This window comes from Malaclemys terrapin, chromosome 7 (assembly GCF_027887155.1).
Source record: "Malaclemys terrapin pileata isolate rMalTer1 chromosome 7, rMalTer1.hap1, whole genome shotgun sequence".
Classification (NCBI taxonomy): domain Eukaryota; kingdom Metazoa; phylum Chordata; order Testudines; family Emydidae; genus Malaclemys; species Malaclemys terrapin.
In genome coordinates, this window is record NC_071511.1 from 28,682,880 (window position 1) to 28,701,569 (window position 18,690).

Sequence of the window (18,690 nt, forward strand, 5' to 3'; positions counted from 1 at the left end):
GCCAGACAAAGATGGACACTCCGGGACCTACTTTTATACAGTTACAGGACCGATTACTCATCCCTACAGACATATTGAGGTACAGCCCCTTGGCTCATTAGGGTGCTGTCTCCCCCTTTAATCATGTTGTTTCAGACAAACAGATCTATCCATCATGCTGTCCTTTTGACCCTGTCTTTAAGATGCACCTGCCTGTTCCTTGTTATGTCTATGGAATGTCCTTGTATCGGGCTGTCCAGGTGCCATCTTGGCACAAGTTCCTCTTATTAACACTTATATGTGAATGCACCTGCTTCTAACAACCCTCTTCTCGCCAACTTCTGTGAGTTAGGCCTGCCTCTGGCTCACAGCCCAGCTTTTGCTTAGCAATGCCTGGAAGTACTTTGGTTCAGGCTTCAGGCCTCAGACTGGGCCTCTGACACAAGTGTTTGTTTCAGGGCCTCATCTTACTACAACTTAAATGCCCATATCTCTGCCATCACCAACAGTTGCTGCTGTAGAGTAATATCACTTTAAAGTATTAGGTCCAGTTTGAGCTAAAATTATCTTTAGCCATTGTTTGGTATTTAAACAGATGTCAACACGTTTTTCAGAAATGTAAACTGAGTTACAGATGGTGAGGCCCAGGACGTGAAAAGTAACTGTGTGCTATATAAAGCTTTACTTTTGAAAAGTAATGTATTTGATTGAAATGAATTCTTTTCAAGTTCTGAATTCAAACAATTGAAAAGATAGCTTTAGCGGCTGGCATGGTGGTCAAGTTAAAGCAGGTTAAACTTCATGCCTTTCACTAAGAAACTCCTTCATTTTCAGCAAAATTGGCACGTAACTAACTTTCTCCTCATGAAGAGATCCATCCATTCCTAACAACTTGAACAACCAGAGAGATACCTTGGTATAAAGTAATATGTTTTTTTATTTCCCCTTTGCAAATTCAAAGGTTATGAAAGCAGTGGTGTCCCATCATTTACTATAAATAGTAGGCACATAGATCAGTACTTATTCTGTGTAGAGTCAGGTAGGACACAATGCAATACGTTTAAAATGATACATTATTTCAGTTTACTTTACACACTATGATTTTAATATTGGGAAGGTTGGAATAAGAGCTTATTTCACAGGACAGCTATATCATAAATTATCCCATTGCCCACAGCAAGCTGAAGAATTGCGTCAGAGTAAGATGAAAGAAACATCTTTATAGAACAATCCGGGAAATGGATTCCTATCCTCTATCAGTTAGTGGTTGATTTAAGTTCTGAATCATGTATGTTTTATCCTAGCTAATGTAACTGTAGAGTTCTCATTTATCCATATAAATATCTAATTTCTGAATTCTGCTAAGTTCTTGATCTCAATTCTATTTTGCGACAGTGAGTTCCACAGGATAAACTTAAGTGTTTTCCTTTTATTAATTTAAATTTGTTGGCTTTAAGGTTCACTGAATGTTCCCTGGTTTTGATTATAAACAGGGATTAATAGGAACACTTGATTTACCTTCTCTATGCAAAAAGTACCCCTATCATGTCCCCTATTATTTATCTCCTCTCTAAACAGTCCAGTCTTTTCCATATCTCCTATAACGGAAATCTTTTCATACTTTTAATTATTTTTGTCACTTGTCTCTGGTCCCTTCTGTTTATGTGTTTTGGGGATGGGATGATCAGAAGTGGATGAAGTATTTTCTGTAAGGCTATACCATCCATTTATATTAATGACATTCCAATATTTTCAGTATTATTTTATCTCTCATTTGTAATCACCCCATTATTTTGCTTTTTTGATCACCACTGCACATTGAGCAGATGTTTTCATTGAGTTGCCCACAGTGAAATCCATGTTTTTCCCTTCAGTGGATACAATTAATTTAGCATCCAGCACTTTGTATAAGCAGTTCAGAATTTTCCTTCAAAACATGTTAGGTTCCCTTGAATTTCTCATCTCTGTGTCATTGCCCAATCATTGAGGTCTCTGGAGTTTCTCAGTCTTCTAACCTTGACTAACCTAAATAGTTTATCTGTACATATTTTGCCCTTTTTCTGCTCATCCATTTTTCCAGATTATTAAAAGTTTAATCATTTTAATACTAAATACTGATGCTAGTACAGAAACTTCTCAAGTTTCCCTATCTTTACAGGGTAATCGTCTGCCAATTTAAAAACCTATATATTTTCTAATGGGACTACTAGAGAGAGAGGAGATATTTGTTTGATCATAAGCATACAGTTTGCATTTAAAATCTTCAGGGCCGCCCAGAGGATTCAGGGGGCCTGGGGCAAAGCGGCGCTTGTACTCACCAGGCGGCGCTCCGAGTCTGCGGTGGCGGCGGCAGGTCCCGCACTAGGCGGCACTGAAGGACCTGCCGCCGAAGACTCGGAGCGACTGATGGGCCACCCGCCGCCGAAATGCCGCCGAAGACCCGGACTGCCACCGGCTGAGTAAATAAAATAAATAAATGGAGATATCCCATCTCCTAGAACTGGAAGGGACCTTGAAAGGTCATCAAGTCCAGCCCCCTGCCTTCACTAGCAGGACCAAGTACTGATTTTTGCCCCAGATCCGCAAGTGGCCCCCTCAAGGATTGAACTCTCAAACCTGGGTTTAGCAGGCCAATGCTCAAAACCACTGAGCTATCCCTCCCCCCAGGGAAAGGGAAAGGGATTCTTGGCCAGGGCTCGCAGGGCCCCTGTGGGGCCCGGGGGCAACTTGCCCCACTTGCGCCCCCCCCCCTTCGCCCCCGGGCGGCCCTGAAAATCTTAGATACTACAAATTGTTGATGGATATTAAAGAATTTGTCAAGAGGATAAATGTATTTCAGTCTGCAACATGCTGACTCAATGAACTTTAAGTTCTGAAAGACTGAAGTGGGGACGTTATAGTCAATGTCAAGTGATTGAATTATGTAAAAACCAGAACTGGGGGGAAATAGTTTGGTAGAAAGAATAGCACTAGGAATAATGGGATGAAAATAAGACAAGGTGAATTTAGCCTGAATATCAGAGAGAACTTCCTGATAGCAAGTGGAAGAACCTCTCAAGGGAGGTAGTGGAAGCTGCATCCTCATGCATTCAGAACTACACCAGGCATTAGAAATATACTGTAGTGTACTCTGGTTTGTAGTCCTTGCTCGTGAATTTAAAAATGGACATCAGGTAGAGTGGTGTCTAGCACGATAGTCACCAGATTAGTGTGCTAATATTTGTAAAGGCCTGAAAACAGAATTTAAAGATTTTCTGGTTTTGGGTATTCTATCATTTGTAGCAAAATATAGAGAACTGAAGTGCTATCACAGCCAGCCATTACATGTTAATTAGGTTTTAGACAATAACTTTGAAAATACACTAGCAGCAAACAGAGCCTTTGATTAGAAATGCTGGGGTAGTTTCTCCCAAGGGATAACTTAATTCATTTCAATAGCTACCCCAGGGATGAATTAATATTAGTGAATCTTGGGAAATAGAATGTTTGATGAAAATAGGGTTTCTATTAATTCTTGGATAACTTCATTTGTAATATTTTTTTCAGTGTACAGAGCCACAAAAGCTGTTCAACATTGCCAATGAACTGCTTCATACAGAAGAGGCTTATGTTAAAAGACTGCATCTACTGGACCAGGTAATTCTGCTTTGATCAACTTGTGCTTCATATTCAATACACAAAACAGATTTCTTCAGATAAATGTGGATGTTGTGATTACTTTGTACATAGTTTAAGACTTTTTCTGTGACATCAGATTATTAGTAAGAAAAAGTAAAATTTAGATAAACATTATAGGTAGGGTTGAGAGTTGGCTTGGTAATTTCACCTTAAAATTGTGGATGAGTCATAGAAAGTGTTACTAAAATGCAGTCATGATCTTGCCATTTCTTAGTAGGTTACTCACTGCAAAACATTTCTTCCTCTCCACCCTCCAGTCCACAGTTCCATTTCTACTTCCTTTTTCTCTGGCTTCCAGTATTCTTAAACTGACTGGTATTTCCAGCTCAGGCTCCAGATCAACAGCTCTTGTACCATTTACAACTCAGCCTACAGGTATTGCTCATGCTTTGGTCCCCATTAGAGTGACTGTGCACAAAGTAGGTTAAGTGCACATGGTAGAGAAGCTGGCTGCCAAAAGCCAAAACTGGTTTTGCTGATGAAAGGAGGAGTTCAGCTTACTAGAGACAAGACAGTAGATGTTGGAGGGGAGGGATAGCTCAGTGGTTTGAGCATTGACCTGCTAAACCCAGGGTTGTGATTTCAATCCTTGAGGGGGCCATTTAGGGAACTGGGGTAAAAATCTGTCTGGGGATTGGTCCTGCTTTGAGGAGGGGGTTGGACTAGATGACCTCCTGAGGTCCCTTCCAACCCTGATATTCTATGATTCTATGGTTGAAGAAAGTGGTGGTGGAGAAGGGCTCTAAAATCCCGTGATCTGTGCTGAGTACCATTAAAACAGGCTATAAGGAGTAGGAAAGAATCAACTCAGCTACCAGCACTGTAGGGATCAGGTACTTAACCTTGTGAATTCCTTCCTAGAGAAACTGACCAAATGCCTCACAAAGCTTACTTAGAAACCAAGCAAGTATACAGCCCATATTCTTAACCTCAAGTAGAAAATGATATATGTGTACAAATAGGATGAATAGATATAGTAGATCATAACCTTTACAGAGATATGTTACATGGCACAGGCAGCACAAAACATATTCCAGTTATGTCATACATATATTTATAAGCACCCCCCCATTAAGCCTTATGTCACACCCTCCCCCTGAACTTACTGCCAGAGACTTGGACACTGTCCATGGTGGAGGCAGTACCTGTAAAATTTCTGTTTGTCTTTGGTCACACTCCTTTTCAGTACCTTGAAACCATATGATGTCATTCCTAGGGATTCTGGCCCATTTTGGGGTTCCTGGTCCCCAGATGCTTGCAAACAGGTTGGGGTGTAGTATTGCTAACAGAATGCAGACAGTAATATCTGTTAAAGTGGAGGTGTCTTGGCATTTAGCCACCAATGCCATGAGGCAGTGTGCCTCAGTTTCCCTTCTACACAGCAGCATGGGCCCGTTATGCTTTTGCTGCTTTTTACAGGTATGGGTTTTTCATAGATTCATAGATTCATAGATTATAAGACTGGAAGGGACCTCGAGAGGTCATCGAGTCCAGTCCCCTGCCCGCATGGCAGGACCAAATACGGTCTTGAAAAGTAACATGCTGGTGGGGCTGTCTTGTTACAATCCCTAGCATGTACAGCAGTTTCTTCCACAAATCAGGTATGTCCCACATCTTTAAAGGGTTTACCACTAGTATGAAGTCTTTTGTTTTATCCCATAGCAAAAGACACAAAAATTAGCAAAAGACACAAGGTTAACAGCAAATCTACGGTGGACAGGCTTCGTTCACTCAATTTGACTTGTTTAGCGTCTATTGCATTTTCCCAGTTCTCTGTGCCCTTTGGTAGACACTCTGATGCAGATTCTTTTGCCTCTTTGGGGAGAGCTTCTAATTCAGGCATGTGTTTGGGTCTTTGGCCAGGAAAGGGTGTATTGCAACCATGCCTTGTCCCCTCCCTCTCTGGGCTGGGCCCCACTCCCTTGTGAAGTTCCACCCATGCAGAGATTCCCCCACCCCCCTTGGAGAGAGAGTTTTATCTCTTACAAATGTAGCAAGAACAAAATTTTTCAATGGGGTGCTCTGGACCCCTTTGGGCACCCCACTTTCTGTTCCCAACAGGTCAGCTGGATGGACCCCCTTCCAGGAGACCTGACCCCCAGGTTTCCCTTAAAACCTGATCCACAGGAGAGGGGGCTGGCATTTTAAATGCAGACTTTTCACCCTCCTCTTGGGAAAGTATCCCCCTACAAAAGGTGGGCGGACACTCTGGCCCCCCCTCACCTTCCATCTGGGCTTCCCTCTCTGGGCTCCCCTCTGGATCCGACACTCTTGTGTCCTCCAAAAGGGAAGGTGACCCTGTTCCAGCTGTGGGCTCACAGCTACCAGCTATGATAGACCTCTCACTGGCCAGCAAAATCCCCCCCCTTTCACTCGGGTTGGGCTGGCACCCAGCTACAGAGTTCTTGTGGCCTGTTCCCACCACAGCGGTCACCAGGACCCCAACTTCCACCTTCGGGACACATGTCTCTGTGCACCCCAGGGCAGGCCCTGCTGACCTGCAACTTCCTGGCAGTCAGGAGCTGTGGTGGCCTCCTTGCTGCAAGGTGGTACATCCCCCTCCCCTGGGGAGACAATTACAGTAGGGTTACCATATTTAACAAATAAAAACAGAGGACCCTACACGGGCCCTGGCCCCGCCCATTTCCCCACCCCCCAGCCTCGCCCCAACTCCGCCCCTTCCCCGCCCTAACTCCGCCCCCTCCTCCCTCCCACTCCCAGCCACGCGGAAAGGGCTGCCCAAGCGCTACCGGCTTCACGGTTTGCTGGGCAGCCCCCAGACCCTGCGCCCCCGGCCGGCGCTTCCCCAGCGCAGCTGGAGCCCGGGAGGGGAAGCGGGTCTGGAGGCTGCCCGGCAAACCGTGAAGCCGGTAGCGCTTGGGCTTCGGACAGCCCCCTTGCCTCCGGACCCTGCGCCCCCAGCCGGGCACTTCCCCTCCCGGGCTCCGGCAGCGCAGGGTCCGGAGGCATGGGGGCTGCCCGAAACCGGTAGCGCTCGGGCAGCCCGGCTCTTAAACAGAGCCGAAGAGTCAGGGGAGGAGCAGAGCCTCCGGCCGCGGCGGCTCTGCTCCTCCCTGAGTCTTCGGCTCTGTTTAAGAGCCGAGCTGCCCCAGCGCTACCGGCTTCGGGCAGCCCCCATGCCTCCGGACCCTGCACCTCCGGAGCCTGGGAGGGGAAGTGCCCAGCCGGCGGCTGGGGTCCGGAGGCAAGGGGGCTGCCTGAAGCCCATAGCGCTCGGGCAGCTCGGCTCTTAAACAGAGCCGAAGAGTCAGGGGAGGAGCAGAGCCGCCGCGGGAGGGGAAGTGCCTGGCCGGCATTTTCCCGAACATGTTTGGCTTTTTGGCAATTCCCCCCGGACGGGGGTTTGAGTGCCGAAAAGCCGGACATGTCTGGGAAAAAGAGGACGTATGGTAACCCTAGATTACAGGACAGGAGCTGGCTTCGTCCAGCTCCTCCCTCTGGAACTTCCCTTGAGCCCTGGGGCTACAGGAACTGGCTACAACCAGCCCTGCCCCCGAAGCTGCATCCTTTACTGCTGCAGAGGAATCTAAGAGACACCCTCCCATTCCCCCAGCCGTCCATGTGATTTCCCCCCACCCCCTCCCCAGGCTTTTAGCACAAGGTTCCTTCTCACTGCTAACCAACTCTGGGACAGATTCTGCCACATTAAAGAAATCATTCCCCAGTAGAAACGGTGCAAAATTGTGTGCCACCGTTGCAACAGTTAGTTCAGCCTGCAAATCCCGAGTTTGCATGTGTACTTTAGCTAAAGGTGCAAGGACTTTGTAAACCCCCTACCAGCTCTAATTCTGCCATTTTACCTGGCAACAAATCCTTCTCCTGGATCAGGTCCCTCCTGACCACAGAAATCTTAGCACCCGTGTCCCTTAATCCCAGAAGCACTGCACCATTAATTTTAACAGCATGAATATGCTCATTGCTTGGTTGTGTGGAAGCAAGCTTTACAAATCCTGTGTGGAAAGAGGCCACAGCCTGGCTCTGAGAAGCCACAGCTTCATGTGTTACTTGTTGCCTGTTTCCACTCAGCAAGGGACACTTATTCCTCAGGTGCTCAGTGGACTTACAATGATAGCACCTCTTGGGCTCCTCTGCTTGCACCGGAAATTTGGGACGAGTACCAGGGGAATGGGGAGGTGACCGCCCAGCCTCTTTTTTCCCAGACCCAGGGGTAAGATGGTGATTCTGCTTTCCCCCAACCTTATACTCCTCTGCCAGTGGTTTGTGTTTGATTGCAGCTTGTGCTTGCTCTTAAGAGTCTGCATACCCAGCTAATTCACCCACTGCATTTACCTTTTTGTCCCACACATACTGTTTTACCTCATCACTGCACATATTCAGGAAGTGTTCCTGAGTAACCAGATCACACTTCCCTTCAAAGCTTGTAATGCCTTTCCCCCGCACCCATTTATCTACCAAATCTCTCATTTCATTGGCATAAACCACATTACTTAATCCAGATCTCCTCTTAAGACTCCTGAATTTAACCCTGTAGGTTTCAGGTGTAACCTGAAACTGTTTCAAAACCAGTTCCTTAAATTTACCATAGTTTGAAGCATCATGAATAGGCATCTTATTGAATATGTCCAGAGCTCTGCCAGTTAATTTTGCTATCAGTGTGGTCATCTTCTGATCTTTAGGGATGGCATGGAGGGTGCACAGTCTCTCAAAGGTGATTAAATACTCGGCAATATTGCTGGACTCGTCATACTGTGGACATAGTCGCTCCCATTTGTGGATTTTTGGGAAAGTGGAGCCAGCAGGTGGAGGGGTTAGTCTCCTCAACTCCATAACAGCCAGTTCGTGTCTCTGGGCCTCCATAGCCCTCTTGTGGGCAGCCTCTTCCCTCGCATTTTCTGCCTCCAAAGCACTAATTTCTAATTGTCTTAGTTCTAGCCATCTCTTATGTTCATTTTCTTTCTCTTTTGCATCCAGTTTGGCCAGCGTTAGTTTATTAGCAGCGTCACTAGTACTCATTTTCCTGCTTTCTTGTGCTGGGCCACAACCCCTCTGCAGTTCACTGAAACTGAGATGCACTCAGCGCAGGTGATTCTTAGTTAACAGAGACTTTCACAGTGCCCAGTGTTCAGCTTTTCTGGGCAATTTGCACCCTGTGCAGTTTTAGTTTCTTCTGATCTTTCTTCTTACTTATTTTGCTTCCTTTTCTGTCTCTACTTCCCTTGCCCGAAATAAGCAAACAGAAAATAACAAACCAGTAACCACTTTGTCTGTTCCCCAGCCACCACACTTAAAATCACTACCAGTATCTCAAAGCAATCAGCTGTGCACAGATCCTGCTCGACTACGCCACTGTGACGGGTTGGATCACAGAAACCCCCCTTGGGAGCTGCCACCTAATGTACCAAGACTACTTCTATTCTTGTTTTCCCTGCCAGTTCAGGACTCCAGCAGCCTGTCTTGCTGAGCCAGACACTCCCGTCTGCTCCAACACAGACCCAGGGTCTGAATTGCTTGCCCCAAAGCTGCAAGTTTACCTGAAAACAGCTCACAGAATGTGCTTGTCTATAGCACTCAGATGCCCAACTCCCAATGGGGTCTAAACCCAAATAAATCCATTTTACCCTGTATAAAGCTTATGCAGGGTAAACTCATAAATTGTTCGCCCTCTATAACACTGATAGAGAGATATGCACAGTTTGCTCCCCCGGGTATTAATACATACTCTGAGTTAATTACTAAGTAGAAAGTGATTTTATTAAATACAGAAAGTAGGATTTAAGTGGTCCCAAGTAGTAACAGACAGAACAAAGTAAGTCACCAAGCAAAATAAAATAAAATGCGCAAATCTATGTCTAATCGAACAATACAGATAAGATCCTCACCAGTTCCAGAATGCTCCCTTTTACAGGCTATTCTCCTTTTAGCCTGCGTCCAGCAATCACTCACACCCCCTGTAATTACTGTCCTTTGTTCCAGTTTCCTTTCAGTATTCTGGGGGGTGGAGAGGCTCCTTCTTTAGCCAGCTGAAGACAAAATGGAGGGGTCTCCCACGGGTTTAAATAGACTTTCTCTTGTGGGTGGAGACCCCCCTCCTCACTCCTATGCAAAGTCCAGCTCCAAGATGGAGTTTTGGAGTCACCTGGGCAAGTCACATGTCCCTGCATGACTCAGTCTTTACAGGCCGAAGCCATTGTCCACATGGTATCTTGTATGTCTCCAGGAAGACTTCTTATGTGGATTGGAGCATTCCAAGATGCATTGTTCCCCACGTGCTTCCTGATCAGGTACTTAACTTTGTGAATTCCTTCCTAGAGAAACTGACCAAATGCCTCACAAAGCTTACTTAGAAACCAAGCAAGTATACAGCCCATATTCTTAACCTCAAGTAGAAAATGATATATGTGTACAAATAGGATGAATAGATATAGTAGACCATAACCTTTACGGAGATATGTTACATGGCACAGGCAGCACAAAACATATTCCAGTTATGTCATACATACATTTATAAGCACCCCCTCCCCATAAAGCCTTATGGGGTACACTGTCACACAGTTACTCTCCTGAACAGATCCTCAAAGGAAACCATGGGAACAGTAAAATGCTTTGAGATATGATGGAATCTGTGATAGCTTTGTGACCCCTGACAGGCTTTTGTCAGAAGGAGTTGGGCCTGCATCAGCTCAGCAGAATCAGGCCCTTTATGTCTCTGGATTCTTCATCTAGCCACACTCTTTAATTTACCTCCTTCATGTTGGGGGTAAAAGTAAAACTGGTGCAACCATACTGCCGTTTTTAACTTCATTTGTGTGTTTAAAATGGTCAGAGGTTAGAATTGTTTAGAAAAGTTGACTCTAGTGTCTGTAGTACTGTGATGTTTTGGGGATTACCCAGATCATAGAATGTCAGGGTTGGAAGGGACCTCAGGAGGTCATCTAGTCCAACCCCCTGCTCAAAGCAGGACCAATCCCCAACTATATCACTCCAGCCAGGGCTTTGTCAAGCCTGACCTTAAAAACCTCTAAGGAAGGAGATTCCACCACCTCCCTAGGTAACCCATTCCAGTGCTTCACCATCCGCCTAGTGAAAAAGTTTTTCCTAATATTCAACCTAATATCAGTAAGATGTTCTGTTACTTCCAGCCCTGTAACCTTAGCCCAGGTCTACACTAGCGGGAGGGGGTCAACCTACGATACGCAACTTCAGCTACGCGAATAGTGCAGCTGAAGTCGGCGTATCTTAGGTCAACTTACCTGGCCGTGAGGACGGCGGCGAGTTGACCGCTATCGTTCCCCCGTCAACTCCGCTTCCACCTCTCGCGAGCTGGAGTTCCAGAGTCGATGGGGAGTGCGATCAGGGATTGATTTTATTGCGTCTACACTTGATGTGATAGATCGATCACTACCCGCTGATCCCTACGTGTGCTTTAATGCTGTGCTGTTATAGCTCAGATCCCTACCAGTAGCCTGTCCAAGGTCTCATCCTGGCTTCTACCAGCCTAGTTACTCCTTGCAGGTTGATTTCAGGAGTCCTTCCAGTTCTGAGTCTCCAGATCCTTCACGCGTTCTTATTTCCCAGACACACTGACTTTTCTCTTCCTGTCCGTCACTCCCAAAGTCATGAAACCAGTCGTCCCACCCCACACACTCCACACAGTTTGCACAACAGAGACCTGCTTGGGGTAAAAATAAATAGAAGGGCTGTTTAGTAGAAAAACCACAAACTCAAAGATGAAATAGTAAGGGAAGCCAACATACACAGGTTACACAGGAAATAAACATAAAGGCACCAGCTCAGATGTAAAACTTCTATATTAGATAAAGTCCCTTTTTGAATACAGATTACCTATTGCCTTTGAACAGTTTCCCAGGCTATTCCCTAACTCTGGGGGGAATCCAGCATTTCACAGACCGCTTCCTACTTAGAAGCTGTCTCTCTGTTTCTGAATAGATTTCACTTTAGCCCCCTTCCATTTTAAAAGGGCTTGCAGGTCTGGTTTTGTGGGACTTCCCCCTCCCGTCCCCCATCAGTCACTATAGATATTCAAAGTGGGGGAAACTCCCTCCTTTCTTAGTTTTCAAAGCCTGGGGTTTTCTTTTCAGTTTCAAGTTGTTCCCATTTACTTAGATTTTTCCTCAATGTTTTTTTCCTGGGCTGAACAATTGCTAGGTGCATGGAGCGAATCCCATCTGATTGGGGAAGCAGCCCCTCCTTGCCTGGCTGCCCACCACCCCATTGTGAGGTGGAGGTGAAACTGCACCGCAGTTTATGAGCACAGTTTCCTATATACACAAATACATAAATTCATCACCACAATCTGTATACATGTCTCGTAATGAGCAGCAATTTCTGAACACTACAAACTTTCATAAAAGACCAGGCTCGATTCTTTTTTTTAATACCACAGTAATACAGTATGCAGTCAATTGGTTCGACTGCTCATTTTTGGGGTTTAAACCTTCTCTTCTCCCACTACGGGGTCTGGACGATGACTGTCACCCAGGCAATTGTGCAATTTATGAATGTGGAAGAAAAAAGGAATAAAAATGGTGAATCACTTTGGTAAGTCAGATGTGTTGGATTTCTTAACAATGAAATCTGTCCTCTTGCTGTGAATGCAGTTAGGGAAGCCATTATTTGTATAGAACCCTTTCCACTCTGCCCCCGGGACTAAAGATTTCTTTGGAAATTTGGGGTAGGTTGGGTTTGGATGAGCAGAGATATATTTCCAGGGACTTTAGGAAAATCTAGGGAGTGCTTTTCACTTTCATTCATGTACAGAGTACTTTTGTCCTGGACCTAGTAATGACAGATAGGAAAAAAAAAATCTGCTTTTCTTCAACTTGCTTTCACATCAAAAAATGACTAAACTAGTTTTAAACCTAAATGGGTTTAACCTCCCCATCTGAATGAGAATGAGTCTTGTTTAATAGATTATTCTGTGTGACATACAATGTAGCTTCAAAGAAAAAACCCACACTCCAAAATACAGAACATGTGATCCTATACTAAAGCACATTAGTCATCTTTTAAATAATATGGTTCATAACATAATGCCAGGTTTTAAATGTATATTAAGTAATTGGTAATATCTTATTTTTTCCCATGCAGGTGTTTTGCACTAAATTGTCAGAAGCAGGTGTTCCAGCTGAAGTGATAACTGGCATCTTTTCAAATATTTCCTCCATCTATTGCTTCCATGGACAATTTCTCCTGCCTGAGCTCCAAAAAAGAATTACACAAGAGTGGTGGGTAAACCAATGTATTACAAATAAACATTCAGTTTGCAGGCGTTCTAGCGATCAGAAAGCCTAGTCTTACAACATAGGTTTTAATTACACAAGAACATACTATTTCCCGTATAATACAGTAGGCCATCATAGCTTTTTTTAATACATGCCAAGATACAAAGGCAAACCTAAATAAAAAAAATATTGTCTCAGAGTGCTTTATGGGTCCAAAACATTGCAAGGAGTTTCTTGACAAGGCATCCAATCAAACCTTATCTGTTCATTCCCTTTGGGACACCTGCCATTGGCCACTGTCAGAGGACAGGATACTGGGCTTGATGGACCTTTGGTCTGACCCAGTATGGCCATTCTTATGTTCTTAAGAGCTGTCCTCCTGGACAGTATTTCCACCATTTCAGTATTACAATACCATAAGACAGCCAGATCACTTACTATTTTTTATTACTTTGGCCCCACAAGTGGTTCTGTGAGGCAATCAGAAAGGCAGTGGCAAACATCAACATATATACATATACAAGGATGCTAGCACGCTTCTATAATGGAATAGAGTTTTCTGTGCTATATCTAAGGCTTGATTTGATCAGTCCATTTCTTTAAGAACTAAGTTATGACTATGTTACGATTAACTGTAAATATAATTTTTACTAGAAATAGTTTCACACAATGTATGAAGCCATCTAGACAAGTTACGTAGATCTGTAAATCTGTTAGTCTCTTGTTAAATCTGTTCCATTAGTGTTTTACACCTTACATCAAAGTCTATTTGACTCTGAAATTCAAATGCATTGTCTCCTGCAAGATAAACTGCTATAATCATAATTATATTAACATCCACATTGTACACACACAAGTATTTCTTTAAGCATAAGTAGTTGTTTTTGTTGAATGTTTAATAATGTTTATGCTCCAGTTAGACCCTGAAAATTGCACCAAGTTGTAAATACGGAAGATATGGAATGCAAGAAAGACAGGCTATTTGTAAGATAGACCTAGAAAATTAAATTCGAGATGACAAGTTGGCTCTAAAGACTTTTCTTCCTGTAGAAAGTATAGTGTGTTCTGACAGTGTTTTTATATTAAACTATAAAGTCACCTGAAAGTTAACCTGCTTATCTACTCTGAAATGATGGAGACAAGATCAGAGTTCACATCTTACTCTGCTGAGTCCACTCTTTTTCATACTTTTTCATACATCAGTGACCAGAGGGAATAAGCAAAAAGATTGCCACATTTGAACATGACTAGAAACTATTGGGACAGCCATTACTATGAGGAAGACTAGACACCAGAAGGGTGCTGGGAAGTCAGACGCATGCATGGGCTTTTAAATGACTAGTACAGTTTAATGTAGATTAAAATTAAAGTTATGAGCTTAGTGTTGGGGTGAAATGACAAGAAGGCATTGTCTCCTAATGGCCATGACCTGCAAGACAGCCACTGGGAGAAAGGTCCTGCTTTGAGAGTGAATAGAAACTTAGAGCTGGCATTTGCAAAAAATCTCAGGGTATGTTTACACTACCCGGTGAATTGGCGGGCAGCGATCGATCCAGCGGGGATTGATTGATCTAGACTAGATGCGATAAATCGACCCCCAAACCGTCTCCTGTCGACTCCTGTACTCCAGCACCCTGAGAGGCGAAGGCAGAGTCAATGGGGGAGCAGCAGCAGTCGACTCACCGCGGTGAAGACACCACGGTAAGTCGATCTAAGTATGTCGACTTCAGTTATGTTATTCACATAGCTGAAGTTGTGTAACTTAGATTGATTCTCTCCCCCCAGTGTAGACCAGGGCTAAGAGAGTTATACACCCATCCCCATAGAAATTTGTGCACTGAACTTCCTTTGGGTCCTTGGAAAATCCCAGCCTACATCTATTAGTTCTAGGATTGCCACCTAGGATTGTTAATATTAGCACATAGCTATCTAAAGATGTCACTGTGCTTAAGCCTTACAATACCCCTATGAGGTTGATGAGAGTTGTCATAGACAGGAACACTAAAGCTCAGGAAGTGTGACTTGCCCTGGTCACACAGGACTGAAATAGAACCCAAATCTGCTGGTTTCCAATCCAGCCTTATTCCAACATTGTGATGGTTGGTCCAGTTAACCATTATTGTAATTATTCCTTCCCTTGTGTGTCCAGTCAGAAATAGGAATGCAAATGCACAGATAAGGGATAACACCATCTCCGGGATTCTGAATAAAATCTTTTCTAACAAGCCCTATGTACATCCTGACGTCTTGTCTCTCCTAGGCCTCCATTCTTGTCTGAATTCTGGCCCTCTCATGCTGCTCCAGTGGCATAAGGGGGATAGAAAGTAGCTGAAAACTTCCCCAGCCCAGGAGGGATCCTGAGAAATGCTTTGCTCCTTTGTGACCCCAGTTTAAAGGGCATGTAGTAGGATGAAGGGAGTGTGACCAGGCTGGCAGCTCTCAGTGCTCAAGTTATTCTGGGCTGCAGAGCAGCCCATAAATGAGTATGGAAAGCTTCTGTAAGTTAGAGTAACCCTATGGCTGCTCTGACTCTTTCTGTGGGCTGGGCAGGCCCCCGTCAAGCCTTAAACTTAGGAGATATGAAAGTCTAGATCCAACTTTGCTCCCAGCCCCCACTTCCTGGGCTCTGTCTCCTGATGGGCCCAAAATATGGAGGGAGCATTTATTCAGGATATTCAGTTTCCTATATTGTTGTTTGTACGTGTGAGGAAAGTGAATTTGTGGGGAAGTTCTTCATGTATTACTGAGTTTCTGTGTCCTCCCTATGTGCTAACATGTAACCCCCAGGTGGAGGGCCTAGAGGTAAGTACATGGCCTCTTTGCAACTTCAGTTCTTTGGCTATATGGAAAAAAATCACTGTGAAACATCACAGGCTCTTTTCAGTAAATGACTTTTCTTATTGGACAAAGATCTAGATTATTCTCTTAATAAAATTAATGTAAGTCTGGGTGCGCTCTTAGTGATGTCAAAAAGGAATTGCCCCTTGCTACAGTTGGGTCGACGTGTGTGTGTGTGTGTGTGTGCGCACTCCTGCAATAGTGTGGGTTTCAAGACACGTTTATCTGCCTTCTTTGCAATAGGAATGCAACCCCACGGCTGGGAGACATCCTTCAAAAACTGGCTCCCTTTCTGAAGATGTATGGAGAATATGTAAAGAACTTTGACAGAGCAATGGACATGGTGAACACATGGATGCAGCGATCATCTCCATTTAAAGACGTTGTTCAAAATGTACAGGTATAAAGCCATTCCTTTTAGTGCATCTCCAGATTGATGGGATTTTAATTCTTTTTGCCTTTCCAGTTCTAGCACTCCACAGTGGGTTGCCAGGTAATGTTCCTATAGTGCTGAAATATAAATATAGTAAAAATTCTTTCTTCTTCTTCTGCACGTGACATACATCACTACACAGGTGGAGTATTTCTCCAACTGGATTTGGGGACTCCCTGTAAGCCATAACAATAATGCCAAGTTACTCTAATTTTGGTCCGTTTTATTCCCTTTGTTTACAGAGATTTTAAAAACACTGAACGTATCTCCTTTATTATTGTAAAAACTTAACAGTGAGTTTGTCCCTAGGGCAAAAAAGGAATTGGAGAGGGATACTGTCGATATACACATTGTAAAGTAATCTTTTTAAAATTCCTTTCCCTTCTTACTAATAAAACGCTAATTTTAAAGTGAAAAATTTAAAGCCTAATTCATATCTTGCTTTTCTTTGCTTGTTTGCAGAGGGCACCTCGTTCTCCTTGGATGATGAAAGTAGAGCATTCAGTTTCATTTTTATTTCTAGTCAATTTAATTTTCTGGTATTTATGCTGTAGCACAGATCTCTTGTTTGGGCTAACGATTTTTCAGGAGAATGACTTACCTAAAACTTTCAATTGTAATGAAAAATAAACAATGAAATCCTTTCTGCTCACATCAATATGCTTTGTAAATTTTTTCCCTGTTGCTTTCTTTGCATGAGTTTGGCGCCAGCCAAGTTAGGAATGTAGTTGAGGCTCAGCATATTTGCAGGTGCAGGGAGAGCATCCACTGTTCTTTGCAAAGAACAGCGATTAGCAGGGAGAGGGTTAATGCTTTCTCTTTGTGCACAGAGGAGAGACCACAGCGGCATGCCTGAAATGCAGGGATTGTCCTGGTGGTAGGGCTAGACCAGCTGTCACGATTCTTCCCCCCACCCCCCACCTGCAAGAGGAGAAATGTGCCAGGGCTGGCTACCAATGAGAGTCAGAAGCTCCTTCCTGAAGCCGGTGGAGAGGAAGAAAAGAGGGGAGAATATTAATTGGGAAAGTTGTCCTTTTACCAGACTTGTACTACAAATGCCCTTTTTTACCTCAATCATCTGACTAATCTTGGACTAAGTGAGGTTTTGATTATTCTGACTGGGGTCTGAAAAGCTAAGTGCTCCTTTTGAGCAAATTTGAGACCCTGGCACATGGGCCCCAAACGGAGCATTGCTTGTGTGATTTGTCTGAGAGGTCTGGAGTGTACTCCCTGCAGGGCTCCCTGATTCTTTCTGCTTGTGCCAGCAGACTCTCGGCTCACTTCCACTTCGCCCTTAACGCTCCAAACCTTCCTAGCCCAGTTCTCCAGAATAACACACAACTGGTCTTTTTTTTTTATCTAAAAATCTGTTGTCCCTTTAAAACAGAGCAGTTTTGTCCAAGACACAGTCCCACTGACTTCAGTTTGCATCCGGCCCCTTGGTGAAGGTTTCTTTCTCAAGAATATGGAAGCCCCACTGTAACTCATTATTTGTCTTACTTCCTGCAGCAAGGAGATGTATATTTCCCTAAAATTCTGCTATGTCTCCTCTGTCACATCACCAAACAGGCTAACCACACAAATGGTTCACATTAGCTGTCAGAGCCCACAAAACATGCCTGCAGCTATCTGTGATCATGAGTGTCCTCTGCTGCCCCATGAAAAGAGTTCTTGACAAGTAAGTTTAACACAGGGGTTATATCTAGAGCTTCCAGTTCTGAATCCCTGTGGTGGTTATCTAAAATGGCAACACTGTTAACTGTTTCACTGCTGATTATTTTAGCAGAGATGTGCAGCTTGCTGGCTAGATCTCCAACTGGTATGTCAATAGGCCCTGGTCTATTGCCTGAGGATTTACCCAGCGTGTGTGTTCCGCAAATCTCAGCTGCCTCTCTGGTGCCCTCTTACCAGCTTTTCCTTTATCTTTGCCCCCATAGCTATTGTAACACGCATTGTCATGGTCAATACAAAAGCCTGTAGCCTCTCACAAATGGAAAATGCAGCACAGCGTAAAACAAATTGGATTTAATGTCAGCATATGAGCTACCAAACTGATTGTATTTATTTTCATATTTAATTAATTTCAAACCTGACATTTTAAATGAAGCTGCCATAGGATTTCTTGTCTCTGATGCCAGCACATCAAAGAACCCAGGAACCTTGCTACAGAGAATTAGCTCCACCTTTCCATGGAGGCCATAGGGGTGCAATGGGGGGGGACTTTAATTACAGATAGAGAATGTCCAGTGGTTTAATGTGCTTTGCAAAACATCACTTGAAATGTGTTGTAATCCGTCAGAAATGCACTGTCGCTCATGTTTTATTGCTTAATTATGAAATTCCATTCAGGTTATTAATAACACTCTAGGGATTGTTGAATGGCATAATTTTTCAGGTTGAGGAATTAGCAATAATTAAATTGAGCTCATAAACACCTGACATTTTTTACTGCAGAAAGCCATAACTGATCACGAGCTATTGATTGTTTACTTTAGGCAATCTTAAAGATAAATACATCCTGAGGTTACCATTGTATCC

General features: G+C 44.0%; 1 protein-coding gene across 3 annotated transcripts in view; it reads left to right on the top strand.

The window, feature by feature from the left end:
- The window catches only part of FGD3 (FYVE, RhoGEF and PH domain containing 3), a 205,838-nt gene that overhangs the window by 134,277 nt on the left and 52,871 nt on the right, over positions 1-18,690 (top strand). For all 3 annotated transcript variants that reach the window (XM_054036013.1, XM_054036014.1, XM_054036015.1), the window contains exons 5-7: positions 3,526-3,615; positions 12,748-12,884; positions 15,963-16,119. In XM_054036013.1, the coding sequence (XP_053891988.1) occupies positions 3,526-3,615; positions 12,748-12,884; positions 15,963-16,119 (384 nt within the window). The remainder of the gene's footprint in view (positions 1-3,525; positions 3,616-12,747; positions 12,885-15,962; positions 16,120-18,690) is intronic.